Source organism: Trichoderma aggressivum (assembly GCF_033847375.1).
Source record: "Trichoderma aggressivum f. europaeum strain CBS 100526 chromosome Unknown scaffold_003, whole genome shotgun sequence".
Classification (NCBI taxonomy): Eukaryota; Fungi; Ascomycota; class Sordariomycetes; order Hypocreales; family Hypocreaceae; genus Trichoderma; species Trichoderma aggressivum.
Genome location: NW_026946369.1, coordinates 966,844 through 979,857, shown reverse-complemented (window position 1 = coordinate 979,857; position 13,014 = coordinate 966,844). Strand labels below are relative to the sequence as shown.

The 13,014-nt window shown below is 53.5% G+C and overlaps 5 protein-coding genes across 5 annotated transcripts; 2 read left to right on the top strand and 3 right to left on the bottom strand.

The window, feature by feature from the left end:
- Positions 1-421: 421 nt before the first annotated feature.
- Positions 422-2,924, bottom strand: Triagg1_1421 (uncharacterized protein; the record flags this gene model as incomplete). Its single annotated transcript, XM_062895490.1, has 5 exons — positions 422-1,068; positions 1,126-1,238; positions 1,298-1,650; positions 1,725-2,534; positions 2,634-2,924. The coding sequence occupies 5 exons, from the start codon at positions 2,922-2,924 to the stop codon at positions 422-424; spliced, it is 2,214 nt and encodes a 737-aa protein (XP_062759760.1).
- Positions 2,925-4,500: 1,576 nt separating this feature from the next.
- Triagg1_1420 (uncharacterized protein) lies at positions 4,501-5,367 on the top strand (the record flags this gene model as incomplete). Its single annotated transcript, XM_062895489.1, has 1 exon — positions 4,501-5,367. One exon carries the CDS (start codon positions 4,501-4,503, stop codon positions 5,365-5,367), a length of 867 nt encoding a protein of 288 aa, XP_062759759.1.
- Positions 5,368-5,807: 440 nt separating this feature from the next.
- On the bottom strand, positions 5,808-7,438 carry Triagg1_1419 (uncharacterized protein; the record flags this gene model as incomplete). The annotated part of the gene is made up of 2 exons (XM_062895487.1): positions 5,808-7,092; positions 7,173-7,438. 2 exons carry the CDS (start codon positions 7,436-7,438, stop codon positions 5,808-5,810), a joined length of 1,551 nt encoding a protein of 516 aa, XP_062759758.1.
- A 1,634-nt stretch (positions 7,439-9,072) lies between these two features.
- Positions 9,073-10,794, top strand: Triagg1_1418 (uncharacterized protein; the record flags this gene model as incomplete). The annotated part of the gene is made up of 5 exons (XM_062895486.1): positions 9,073-9,179; positions 9,235-9,947; positions 10,024-10,135; positions 10,198-10,398; positions 10,452-10,794. The coding sequence occupies 5 exons, from the start codon at positions 9,073-9,075 to the stop codon at positions 10,792-10,794; spliced, it is 1,476 nt and encodes a 491-aa protein (XP_062759757.1).
- Positions 10,795-11,167: 373 nt separating this feature from the next.
- Positions 11,168-11,737, bottom strand: Triagg1_1417 (uncharacterized protein; the record flags this gene model as incomplete). The annotated part of the gene is made up of 1 exon (XM_062895485.1): positions 11,168-11,737. The coding sequence occupies one exon, from the start codon at positions 11,735-11,737 to the stop codon at positions 11,168-11,170; it is 570 nt and encodes a 189-aa protein (XP_062759756.1).
- Positions 11,738-13,014: the final 1,277 nt, after the last annotated feature.

The following is a 13,014-nucleotide window of genomic DNA, read 5'->3' as shown; positions in this document are numbered from 1 at the left end:
TGCTTCAGTCAATTAACGTGATTGCTCCACTATCCATTCTTACGCTCAGCATGCCTTATCAAAACGAGTCTCCAATGCTATGCAAACCAACAGTGATCCCTCTCCAGCGCCATGCGGGTCATGACTGCCTCATTTCTATCCGAGTGTGTGTCGTTAATCATTCGAGTGATCCATCACTCAGTATCCCAGTTTGTACCGATCCAAGATAATACAACACTCCGACACGCATTTGTACCCTTGGCTCCATTGCACAAAAGAAGAGAAGAAACGAGAAGTGGAAAACAGAAAGGGGAAGCAAACCAGGCCATCTCTTCCAAGATCCAGCCGTGATTGCGTCAGTTCATATTACAATGCGGTATTAGTGTTGTTTTTTCTTTCTTCTCTTTCCAACCATAAAACGTCAAAACTCATTCTTGTTGATTTACACCTCCTCTGTTTCGACGGCCTCGTACCCGCCGCGGGTCCTCATTCCAGTAATGCTCATGAGAGTGGGCGTCTCGTACATTGCCGTATAGTCGACTTTATCGCCACCGAGGCTCGCCTGGCCCGTTTCTCGCCGGCCAAAGATGGGAGCTGGGTCGCACCAAAAGTCCTTACAGTTGGTAACACAGCCCCTGCTGAAGGGGTTCTTCTTCTTGCGCTTGTTCTTGGTTGTAGCTGCGCCGCGGCCGGTAATGGTCTCAATGAAGGGATCGACACCGAGCAGCTGGCTCCACTGCTTGAAGAGGCCAGCCCCGTGCTTATGACCGTGGCCATGACCGTGGCCGGCTGCTGCCGGTGCCGTAGGTACAGAAAGGGACGGGTGGTTGGGGTCGAGCGGAGCACCCGTGGATGTAAAGGCTGTAGATAGAGAGGTGTTGACACGGATGCCAGTCATGTTCTCGTACGTGGTCATGGCACGGGCGACCTGGATGAACTGTGTAAAGAGCAGCATGGACACCCACAGAAGCTGGAGGGATGCCCAGATGGCCAGGAAAAGCGAGTACGAGTCAGCATTGATGTATTTGCAGACAGATGGGCCGAAGAGAGCACAAGTCTCTGAAGCCGAGGGGGTAATTTGTTCAAAATCTGAAACAGCTGGTCAGCACTTTTTTTTTTGGAAAGCAAGCCATAGAGTCATCATACAATAATACAACAGCCAGTCGAAGATGGGAATTCCAATGGTAAGGGAGATTAGGTAGAAGAAGAATTGGCGGTGGTTATTCACGCCAACACAGTTGAATATCCATGGGCAGTGGCTGTACGGACACAGTTAGTTACCCCAGCCTTTGAAACAGAGTGAGGAGGTGTATCCTACTGGTCATGTTTGGCCACACATCGCTGGCAGCGTCGGCAGTGCTTGCTTCGGAGCGGCGTGCGGATCATGCAAACGACGCAAAAGTTGGAGTCGTCAAACTGCCACGACTTGAGGAGATCATCGATGACAGCCCTTTGCTCGGCAATGCCATTCATCTTGGGCACGAAGCCGGGGTCATAACGCATCGAGGCAATGTAGAAGAAGGACGTCAGGCCGAAAGCAGCCCCAAAGGCAACATTCAGGAGAAAGTGAGAGGAACCGCCCCACCACCCGATTGTTGCCGGTAGAACGAACAAGATCCAGTTGAGGCCGACAAGAAACAGAGATCCGGCAAAGATGCCCGCCATCCAGGGCTTTTCCATCCCCACGACATTAGCGACATGTCCCCATGTGAAGCCAGCATCAAGGAGAGTGGGAGGACACTTACCGTCTTGTGAAATGATCGCATATCCGAGGGGGCATACTCGAGCACCTGCTTGGCTACCCAGAGAAGGCCGTAAGCCCCGCCGGCCGACAGCGGCAGGCCCAAGATGACGGGAAAGTTGGACAGGATCAGCAGCACGGAAAAGACCATGAGGAAGGGCCAGAGAAAGAGGAACTTTGTGAGAAAGGCCTTCTTGTCCTTGAGGAAGTAGCTTGCGCCGGGCCACGGCGGGGTCGCGACATGGCCGTCCTCGTCGTAGCCGCACTCGCGCAGCGCACGGTGCCATGCCGGCGTGGTGTTGAGCTCCGTGGCCGTAATGGCCGGCGTCTTGCCCGTGTCCGTCTTGGCGAAGCGGTCGGCGCCGTACTCGATCATCTTGAGAACGCAGGCGGCGTTGCCCTTGACCAGCGCCCAGTGCAGCGGGGTGAAGCCCTGCTCGTCGGTGGCATGCACATTGGCACCCCATCGCAGAAAGGTGTCGACCAGCTGGGGGTAGCCCTTGTAAGCCGCCCACATGAGGGCCGTGTGGCCGTAGCTGTCCAGCACGTCGACCGGGATGCCCTGGTGCAGCAGCAGGACGATGAGCAGGACGTTGCCGTTGAAGGTCGAGATGTGGAGGGTGTTGTAGCCTTGCGAGTCGGTGATGAGGGGATCGGCGCCGCGCTGGAGCAGCAGGTTGACGGTGTAGTAATGGCATCGCTGGGCCGCCCACTGCAGAGGCGTGGCAATGGACTCGCCGCCCTTTTTGTTGAGCTCGGCGCCGTGCTCGATGAGGAACGCGCACATGGCGTACTGGTTGTTGATGGCAGCCCACTAGCAAGCAGCGAACAGCAGCGTCACGTCAGCTTCGCGGCTCTTGGGCTCTTCTCTTCAGCTTCTTCAGCTTCTTCAGCACTTGTAGTCGCAACTCACATGCAAGGGCGTGATGCCCTCGTCGTCGCTGTAGGTGGCGTCGAACTCGCCCGACTCAAACAGCTTCTCCATGCCCGCCACGTCGCCGATGCGGGCCAGCTGCATGATGTCGTTTTCCGGCGCGGGCTCGTCCGCCGGCAGGCTGCCCATCTCCATCTCGCTGTTGAGCTTGGGCGCCGCGGCTGCCGACTTGGACGAGGGCTGCATTCGCAAAGGCACTGCGGCAGCGGTTGTCGTGGAAGAGGCTGCCGAGGTGTTCCTTGCGCGGGTTGGCGGGTTGTCACTACTCATGTAACGAGGCTATAACTGATGCTGATGCTGAAATTGGAGAGAGACGAGAGACGAAAGGTCGAAGTCGAAGTCAAAGTCGAGTCGAAAGCCGAGAAACGAGCGTCGTCCGCGCTTCCGCCTAGCTGAGCTGGAAGGGCTGAAGCCGAAGCTGGGATTGGCGAATACGAGAACCAAGCCGTCGACTGCGGAGTTGCGGGGGAGAGCAGAAGCGAGAAATAAAAAGAAGAGAAAAATGCAATCAAAAAAAGAAACGAAAAAGAAAAAAAGAAGAAGAAGAAAAGAAGTCCAGGGGTCCTCGGATTTGACGGCTCGTTAGGCGGAGGGGACGAGCCGGATCTGGAGATCGACGAGGGTGAGACTTGGTGGAGAGAGAGGATCAGGAACTGGAGACAGGCTGACGATTGCAGCAGTTGGGGGATTTGATTAGATATCGATAACAGCTACAGGCGGTGCCATGGCCGAATTACGCAATGTGAGTGGAGGGAGGGAGGATGGAGGATGGCGCAGCAAAATTTGGGCTGAGATTTTAGTGGCCAGAGGGGGAAAAGAATTTGATGTGTAATTAAATGGATGACGGGATGATGGATGATGGAGGATAAAAGAGAGTATGTAATCTGTAATCTCAGTGAGTGTGATGTGATGTGATGGACATGATATGATATGCAGGGGAAAATAAATGTCCATGACACATGCGTGTACCTACACACGGCCATGCTAGAAGGATCAATCGCTGGTCAATCTAATCAAATACGAAATTAGACGGAAGATGCATCCAATCCAATGTGCCATGGAGAGGCCCAGCCCAGCGCCTGGAGGGAGCCCATGCGGCGCTTGTAGATTGCCGGCGTAGCCACTACGGAGTAATTGGGACGGGGCATTTATAGTGGAAGCCGGGAGATGGAGAGCTCCAGTACTAATGATGTTAGCAGAGATGAACTGTCACGATGGACGAGGGAGTACGAGCACAGCACCTACTATTCTGAATACATGTATATTTGATGATGGCTCTATTTGATTACTTCATTATTCCAAAGTAACCGAAACAGTAATGCTGGCATCAAGTCATCAAGACATGCAGCAATTCATTCTCAATCATTGAGTCAGTCTCAACTATTCTAGCCTCCAGGGCTGTTTCCATCCACTAAGCCAGGGGGGCAGATAAGACCTCCAGCGCCCAGCTGTTAGCGCCCAGCACACCAAAGAAGCACCAGTAAAGCCACACCTCAGCCCATCTCAACATGTGGCGCACCCAGCTGTCAACCCCCGCCAATCAATTCCCTGCAGCCCCAAAAACTCGACAAGAACAGCATCATCTCCAATCTCGTCCGACTCCTCGGCCACCCCAACATCCGCAGCTTCTGCATCGTTCGAGGCGAAGACCGGGGGCACAACTTTTCTGCGCTGGATAAACGCATCAGGCCACGTCGCTGCATCTCGACAACAGGGGCCCTTTTACTCGCTAATTGCTGGGTTATATCTATATCAGATTAAAACCACATCTCCTCTACAAAAACTCCAAAGCTTCATCAATATCCACATCACCACAACCTCGACGACACGACATCCCCCGCCCACCATGGCGTCCCTCACCTTCACCGAACTCGTCGAAATCATCATGACGCCCTCCCTCCCCGTCATCCTCATCGGCATCCTCCTCATCCTCGGCGGCCCCATCCTCTTCCACCTCGTCCTCTCCTCCTCCTCCACCTACACCGTCCCCCCCAGCGTCCTCCTCCTCGGGCCCGACAACGCCGGCAAGACCGCCCTCCTCACCCTCTTCGAGCGCGGCGCAGCAAAGCCCTCGGCCACGCACACCTCCCAGGTCTCGCACTCCATCGAGCTCAACGCCTCCACCGACTCCCTCACAAAGGCCTCGTTCCGCAATCACGACGACGCCACGGGGACGCACACAAAGTTTCTCCTCGTCGACACCCCCGGCCACGGAAAGCTGCGCAACGTCGCCATGGGCAAGCTCGCGCGCACCGAAAAGACCAAGGCCGTCGTCTTCCTCGTCGATGCCGCCGCGCTCGGCGAGCAGGAAACCCTCGCCCCCACGGCTGCGTACCTCTACGACGTGCTGCTGTTCTTGCAAAGGAGGGCCACTTCCAAGGGCAAGGACAAGGCGTCCATCCCCGTCCTCGTCGCCGCCAACAAGATGGACCTCTTCACCGCGCTGCCTGCCACCATGGTCAAGACCCACCTGGAGACGGAGCTGACTCGGATTCGCGCTTCCCGAAGCAAGGGCCTGCTTGACTCGGGCGTCGGCATCGACGACGTCGGCTCCGAGGAGCAGGATGGCTGGCTGGGAGAGTACGGATCCGAAAAGTTCACGTTTCAGCAGATGGGCGAGTTCGACATTGACGTCGAGGTGCTGGCCGGCAGCGTCTTGACCGAAGAGCCTGGTGCGGACAAGTGGTGGTGGTGGATTGCTCAAAGAATATAAAATGGCATGGCAAATTGGGATGGCATGGGTATTAGATGGACTGTGTATGAGTACAACGCCGCATGCTGGCTACAACTTCTTTAATAACGGGTAACGACAGAGGAACGGAAATGAGAAGATTACTTAATAATAATGACAACATATGCACATGTACATTCACATTTGTATGATACAACATATAGACGAGGTTGATGAAAAATCCATTCATATTCAAATTCATTTATACATGTGCTTTTCCCGAGATGTTGAGTCTATCAGGCCCCGCGCAATATTGTTGATCTATATTCCAGTTCCACCGTCGCTGATCCAAGAAAAAAAAACTTGTAAGAAAAATGTAAATGACGCCCCGACGTAAAAGAAAATGGTCGCCCGTTGGCAAAACTCCTCAGATACGAATCAAATCATGTTCTACTCCAGAAAAGGGTAATCAAAGATGGCGTTTATAGCTTCTGGTTGACCATCCAGGTGAGCAGATCAACCTTGGTGACAATGGCAATGGGCTTGGACAGGGAGTGAGAATCACCCTTGCCATCGGTGACGACGGCAGCGCTGTTCCACTCAAAGAACTTGCCAAGAGTAGAAAGAGGCGTCTCCATGGTGATTTCGACAAACTTGCGCTTGCCGCCCGTCTTGGTTCCGCTGGTCAACTTGCGGGGGTCGGTGACAATCTCGTCCAGCCGGCCAAAGTCGAACATGACGTCCTTGACGGGGGTCTGGGCTGTCGCACGGCCGCGAGAGATGTAGCTGAGAAGGTTGCCGAGGGTGACGAGGCCAACCAGCTTGCTGGAGGAGGAGAGAACGGGCAGCTGATCGAAGCCCTTGTCTCGCATGGTCTCGATGGCCTCGGAGCACAGGGCGGAATCGGCAACGGAGGTGACGGGCTTCAGGCGGAGAGAAGCAATGGTGGCGCCCTCGTAAGGGTCAGAGGCAGCCTTGTTGCCAGTCTCGGGTGCCGACTCGGATCCGGTGGGAGCAAGCAGATTGTTGGCGGCCAGCCAGTCGTCGTCGGCAAACTTGGACAGGTAGCTGCGGATGCTGTCGGGGAGAACAACAACCACCGTGTCGCCCTTCTTGAAACCGTATTCCTTGACGGCCAGCAGCATCGCGGCCATGGCAGAGCCGGAGCTGCCACCGACGAGAAGACCCTCCTCGGCAATCAGCCTCCTGGCAAGGTAGAAAGACTGCCTGTCGTCGGTCTTGTACCACTTGTCCACAATGTCACGGTCCAGAACGTCGGGGATGAAGTCGTAGCCAATGCCCTCGACCTTGTATCCCTCGTTCATGTGCTCCTCGTTGAGCGCCTCGGGCAGAGCCAAGATACTGCCATGAGGATCAGCGGCAATGACTTTGACGTTCTTGTTGTGCTTCTTCAGTCCCTTTGCAATACCAGTGATGGTGCCGCCAGTTCCCGCACCAGCGACAACAGCAGTCACCTTGCCACCAGTCTGCTCCCAAATCTCCTCGGCGGTGCCAAACTCGTGAGCATCGGGGTTGGCCGGGTTGCTGTACTGGTCGAGAATGTGGGCGTTGGGCAGCTCTTTCTCGAGGCGGCGGGCAACACCAATGTGAGACTCGGGGCTGTCCCAGGCGGCCTGGGTGGGCGTGCGGATGATGGTGGCGCCGAGAGCTCGCAGGACCGAGACCTTTTCGGCGGACATCTTCTCCGGCAGGGTGATGATGGTCTTGTAGCCCTTGATGGCGCCGACGAGAGCCAGGCCGATACCACTACAAGGATAAGTGTGTTAGCGAACGAACAAGCCAGTCAGCTTATCTGGGGGGCTGCAAGAGGATGGGCCACTGCGTACGTGTTTCCGCTGGTGGGCTCGATCAGAGTGTCGCCGGGCTTGATCCTGCCGCTCTTCTCGGCCTCCTCAATCATCCTCAGGGCGATGCGGTCCTTGACGCTGCCGCCGGCGTTGAACAGCTCCGTCTTTGCGTAGACGTCGCACTCGATTCCCAGGCTCTGGGGCACCTTGTTGAGCCTGACGAGGGGCGTGTTGCCGATGAGGTCGGCGGCCGAGAGGACGGTTGGGGCATTGCGCCTGACCTGGGGGATTTGGGAATCGGCCATGGCTGATGCTGGTGACAAGTGTCGAGAGGAACTATCGAGAGATGCTTCGAATTAAAAGGGCGGTGAATGAATAGAGCAGAATAGAGGATGAAGCAGCGGTTTGGATGTAGGTGGAACAAAAAGGGGAGAAGTCGGGCGTCCAGCTTTTTATTTGCAGCTCACGAGTTTCTTTTCCCGTCTGCCGGCGATATGCGCTGCCCTGGAGGGGTCTTTTTTTTTTTGTTAGTCAGTCGATAAAGCTTAATTGGGCGGTGGCGGGGTTTTTGATTTTCGCAAAAACCAGTTAATCCGGGGCTGTGGTCGGTGCAAAACCTCCGTCGGTGGTTAAGAGACCTGGACAAGAGCCGCGTTTACACGTGGATTGCAAGTACCTGAATATCAAGGATATGCTATCAAGTCCGATCTCATGGATTCACGATAAACTCCGTATCGTCGAGTTGGTGCTGAGCGCATCATCTCGACTCAACTCAACCTGGTGCTACTACTAATACTTCAAGTCACCTTATTATTAGGTCACTGGAAATGTCTATGGTGTGATTCCGAATACCGATACGAGGCTGACATAATGCCCTTTTTCTTTCGTATTCCGTCTAGGGTAGCATATCCCAGAGAGGCAACAAGACGAACCTGGATCATGAAGAAGACTTTAGGGTGTTACTATCTGTGAAATCTCTAGTCATATATAGTCTGTGTTTCATGTCTGCTCAGTTCTTTCTCTCCTCTTCTGCTATGGCTGATGGGATCAAGTATGGACATGAAATACTTGCACAATGCAGGGACACAGAGTCGTATCGGGGCTACTAATACATGGCGGATGCTACATGAACCACTGGAGTGCAGCTTCATTCCGGCCGGCGGTTGGTCAATCCGACATGCCAAGCTCCGTATCAAGGTACTTTTGATTCATCTTGTAATACACTCACGATGCTTCTCCAACTTTGCCCCTCAACTACGAGTACACGCAACTTGTTTGTCTCCGCATGTCCCGGCTGCTGTACACATACATGTCTCAATCGAGGTCACATGGAGAGCCTCCCTTTCGTCTGCATGCTCTTTCAGAAGTTCTCACAGCGTGCCATTGCCCAGCCGCGCCGGTCCATCTTGGAAGTTGGTCCGCCGTGATTCTACACTCCATCACACCGTGATTCTCTCGTCGGACAAGATTCAAAAAGTCCTTGCGGGCGCCAATCGGCTCAGTCGTTCGTTGCGCCAACCGGCTCCGCTGAGGCGTGAGTGCCATCGAGACCTGCCCGTTCCGCCGCCAAGACGATAAGGTGTCGAGATTGCCTCTGGCAGCTTCCGGTTGAGGAATCGGGCTCGACAAGCTTAACTTGGGAAATGCCAGGGCTTTATTGCGAATAGAGTCTTGGCTGGCAGGGGGCGGGTGATTAGCCGATGGTCTGGGCCGGAGCAACTGCCTCTATCAAAGCTGCCTGTCTATGTCTCCCGTATAGTCGGACGGGCGTTGATTGATAGATAAAAGGTTGGATGGTGCCTCGAACAATTTGACTCAATTCTTCTTCGTCCCACTGGCATGTGAATAGTAGGAGTGGTGATATACTGTTAGTATTACTTACCACTACCACTTACACCGTTGCATACAGTATTCACATCACGGAGGCTCTGCTCGCACCATGAAGTTCTGGAACAATCTGGCCTGCGCTGGCCTTCTTGTTTCGGCCGCTGTTGCGTCAGACGAACTTACACCCGACGCCGTCGAGAGAGACATTGAAGAAAAAAAGTAGCTACTGGCCTTCCCTACGATGCATTCCATCTGCTAACCAAACTTCTCGCAGCCTCCAAAATGTTCTCTGGAACCTGAACCACATCGCAAACGACAACGGCGGCAACCGAGCCTTTGGCCTCCCTGGCTACAACGCTTCTATCGATTTCATCCTTGAACGCGTACAGACGCGCTTCGGCAACGAGCTTGATACCTACGTCCAGCCATTCACTCACTTGTTTGAGAGCACCCGGAGCATCTCTGTCAAGGGACCTGAAGGTGAAGACGTATATGTCATTACTCTTCAATACAACACCGCCACACCTCTTCCTGGCGGCATCACTGCCGAGCTCATCGACACGCCGGTTGACGATGTAAGGGGATCGGCCTGTTTTGCGGACCAGTGGGAAGGCATCGACGCCTCAGGAAAGATTGCTTTGGTGAGGCGAGGCATCTGTGCCATTGCCGACAAGCTCAAGCTGGCCAAGGCGCATGGTGCGCTGGCAGTCATCTTGTACAACAACCTCCCAGGCCAGCCCATTGGATCGGCTACACTGAGCGCCGACAACATTGGACTGCTGGTTCCTGTTGGCGTCATTACTCAGGAAGAGGGTACTGCATGGAAAGCTCGTCTTGGAGCAGGCGAGACCCTAACCGCCACTCTCGTCGTGGATTCCGTCAACGAGATCCGAGACAGCTGGAACATCATTTCGGAGACCAAGGAGGGTGACCCAAACAACGTGATTTTGCTTGGTGCTCATCTGGATTCTGTCCAAGCCGGTGCCGGTGTGTATAGATGCTGCCCTACTGTTTTGCTTGAACAACGTTACACGACGCTAGACTAACACGATGTGAAATGTAGGTGTAAACGACGATGGCAGCGGAACTGCTGGTCTTCTTGAGCTGGCCAGTTCTTTCCGGAGATTCAAGGGCTTCAAAAACAAAGTCCGCTTTGCCTGGTGGGGTGCTGAAGAGTAAGTTTCTTCTGCCTTGTAAATGTCCATCAAGTCCATTGGCTAATCAAGATGTATAACAGGAGCGGTCTGATTGGCTCTCTGTACTATGGTCAACATCTGTCTGAAGAGGAGGCAGATCGTATCCGTTTCTACTTCAACTATGACATGATTGGTTCCAAGCAGCCCATCTACGCTGTGTACGCCGATACCGATGCCCACAAGACTGGCGGCTCCATCCTCTTTGACTACCTTCAATCCAAGGGCAAGCCTGTCGAATATGGGTGAGTACTCCCATTATTAGTCACAAAGGGATTGGAAACTAATGCTTTCAAAGCGGATTCGGTTCATCTTCTGACTATGTTGCCTTCTTGGAGCTCGGCATCCCCTCTTCTGGTCTCTTCACCGGCGCCGGTGCCCCAGAAGATGCGTGCTACCACCAGGCCTGCGATAACCTGGACAACATCAACTGGGAGGCCATCACGGTGAACACCAAGGCTGCCGGTCGTGCGGCGGCACAGCTTGCATTGAGCTTGGACGGCATTCCTCTTCGTGAAAAGTCTAGCCTCAACCCAAGCAGCAGACGGGCTGTCCAGAGACAGCTCAACCGGGCTGCACAGCTTACAAAGGTGATTGATAAGTCTCACAAATGCGGAGGCTTGGGTAACAACACAGTTTAAGCAGAGAGATGGGTGTCAAATGAAAAAAAAAAAAAAAATTCGAATTAGTCATTACTCATTAAAAGATTATCGCTATGATTATGGTTCACCATGCTATCCGATGCTAGATGTCGTGCGTCAATCCCTGACACCATCACTCTTTGATGATGGGCTGGCCCTCATCATTTACTCCCCACCCATCACGATGATTTAGTCTGCTTATTTTAATTGGAGGCGTCGATGGAGGAGAAGCTCATCGAGGCTATTGATGTTGGACAAGCCCATCGAGACTATGCAAGCCATGCGCCATGGCCGATCTCTGTCAGTCCGTCGATTTCAGTACCGTCACTTTCATTATCAACCCCCCCTTTCATTATTTCGTAATAGAACAGTTTTATCCTGATCGCCATACTTGAGGATTTCGAGGGTTTGATATTGGGATCGCGCGGTATGTGGGAAACTTGGGGCCTCCAGGAATCCTCTCAGTCACAACCACGGCTTCAGGCTCTTGAACCTCAACCTTGACGCTGGCCCTCCTTGACGAAGACTTCTTCCGGGTGGGTACATAGTATATATCTTCTTCCGTGTACTGGTATATACCGCGAGTGGTGCGAGAGCTGCTTCTTCTCTTCTTCTTCTTCGTCGTCTTGGTCTCCTCCTCGTATGTGATGGGCATTCTTCGGCGCCCGACATAGCAAAAGCCGACGATGAGGAGCAAGACGACGACGCCGACTACGGAGCCGAGGATGGCGCCGATTTGCCCACCCGAAAGGCCATGGTGGTGGGTGACGAGAGGCACGACAGCGATTGTCTCTGTGGCAACTGGCTCGATGGTGCCGAGGGTGATGGTTGTGACGATGGTGGTGGATGCGCGGACGACGGTTTGTGTAAGGATGCGGAAGTCGATTTGGCGGTTCTGGAGGGAGGGGGCTTGGGTGGGAGCTGGAGCTGGGGGGAGAAGCATTTTTTTTTATTGAAATGGACAGTGAATATTTTGGTTGAGGAATGTGTTGGTTGTGGTTTTGGGGGGAGTATGTGGAATGAAAGAGTGAGACAATACACCCGCTTGACGTGTAAGTTGGGACAAAGAGAGAGAGAAGAGAAGACAAAGAACGGCGGCGGAGAGAATGACGAGGACGGTCCACGCTTTTTATGAATCCTTTTGTTTAATACGGCTTGTTTGATCTCATTCCTTTAGTAGATTAGATTCATTACAGGTGACTTTGTTTGAATGCTCCCACGCACACGCCCCCCTTCTTTTGACGGCATCTGCGAGCTCTCACGCGTGTTGCGTGTAAGTACATGTATTGCGATGTAGCTCGTCATGGCTGCCTGCACCACACCTTGTGCACTTTGAACGAAGCGGTTTAAAAAGACGAAGAAACAAGGTATTGCCGTTCATTCAAAGAAGGATTCCACCCATCTCTACACCAACAAGTGTAAGATGTAAGAAGTCATATGATGCGTCCATGAGGTCTAGCTAGCGCGCACCCACCATGTCCCGACTGGCGTGTGCCTATTTCTGTCTGTCCGTCTCTCTCTCTCGCGATGCGAACGCGTTGCGCTTCTGAGTGGGAATTTTTGGGGGGCCTTGCTCACGTCTTTTTTCTTTGATGATGGCAGATTTGCGTGTGTGTGGGTGGCACCAGGTGTTTGCCGTATGCATGTGCTATGATGGGCTGCTTGGTAGGGGTTCGTTGAGGGTGTCTGGGCAAGGATTGTTGTTGGCTGGAGGGGGGAAGGGCTAGCAGGGGGTTTGGGGGGGCATGTGGTTGATGCCATCTGCCTGGTTTGATGGATGGGGGTTTGAGAAGGGATCTGAGGTTGATCGTGAAAGGTGGGAGACGGGATTTGTTGAGACATGATTCATGGATTTTGGGTCAAGGTGATGTTGAAAGGACGGCGGGTTCATGGCTGTGTCTTTTTTGTGTGAGTAGGGGATGTATAGACAAAGATAATGCGCGCTTAAGACAAGAAGGGTTTGTAAATGTGATGCATTAGAGGCGAACACGGCTGGAAGAGTTGATTTGCCGTCATGTCGTCTCCACCAAAGCCAGGCGAATACCCGTCTGTTCCAAGCTTCAGAAACGAACCGAGAGTTGCATGATGTGAGGATCCGGATTCATGTTGCGTCTGCTTACTTGTACTTGTATTCATCATCAAACGTGTCGAATATAACATGTTACTACCAAGACATGCGCGAGACCAAGTTCTCAGCTGGTCCCATGTGGATGCCAACAT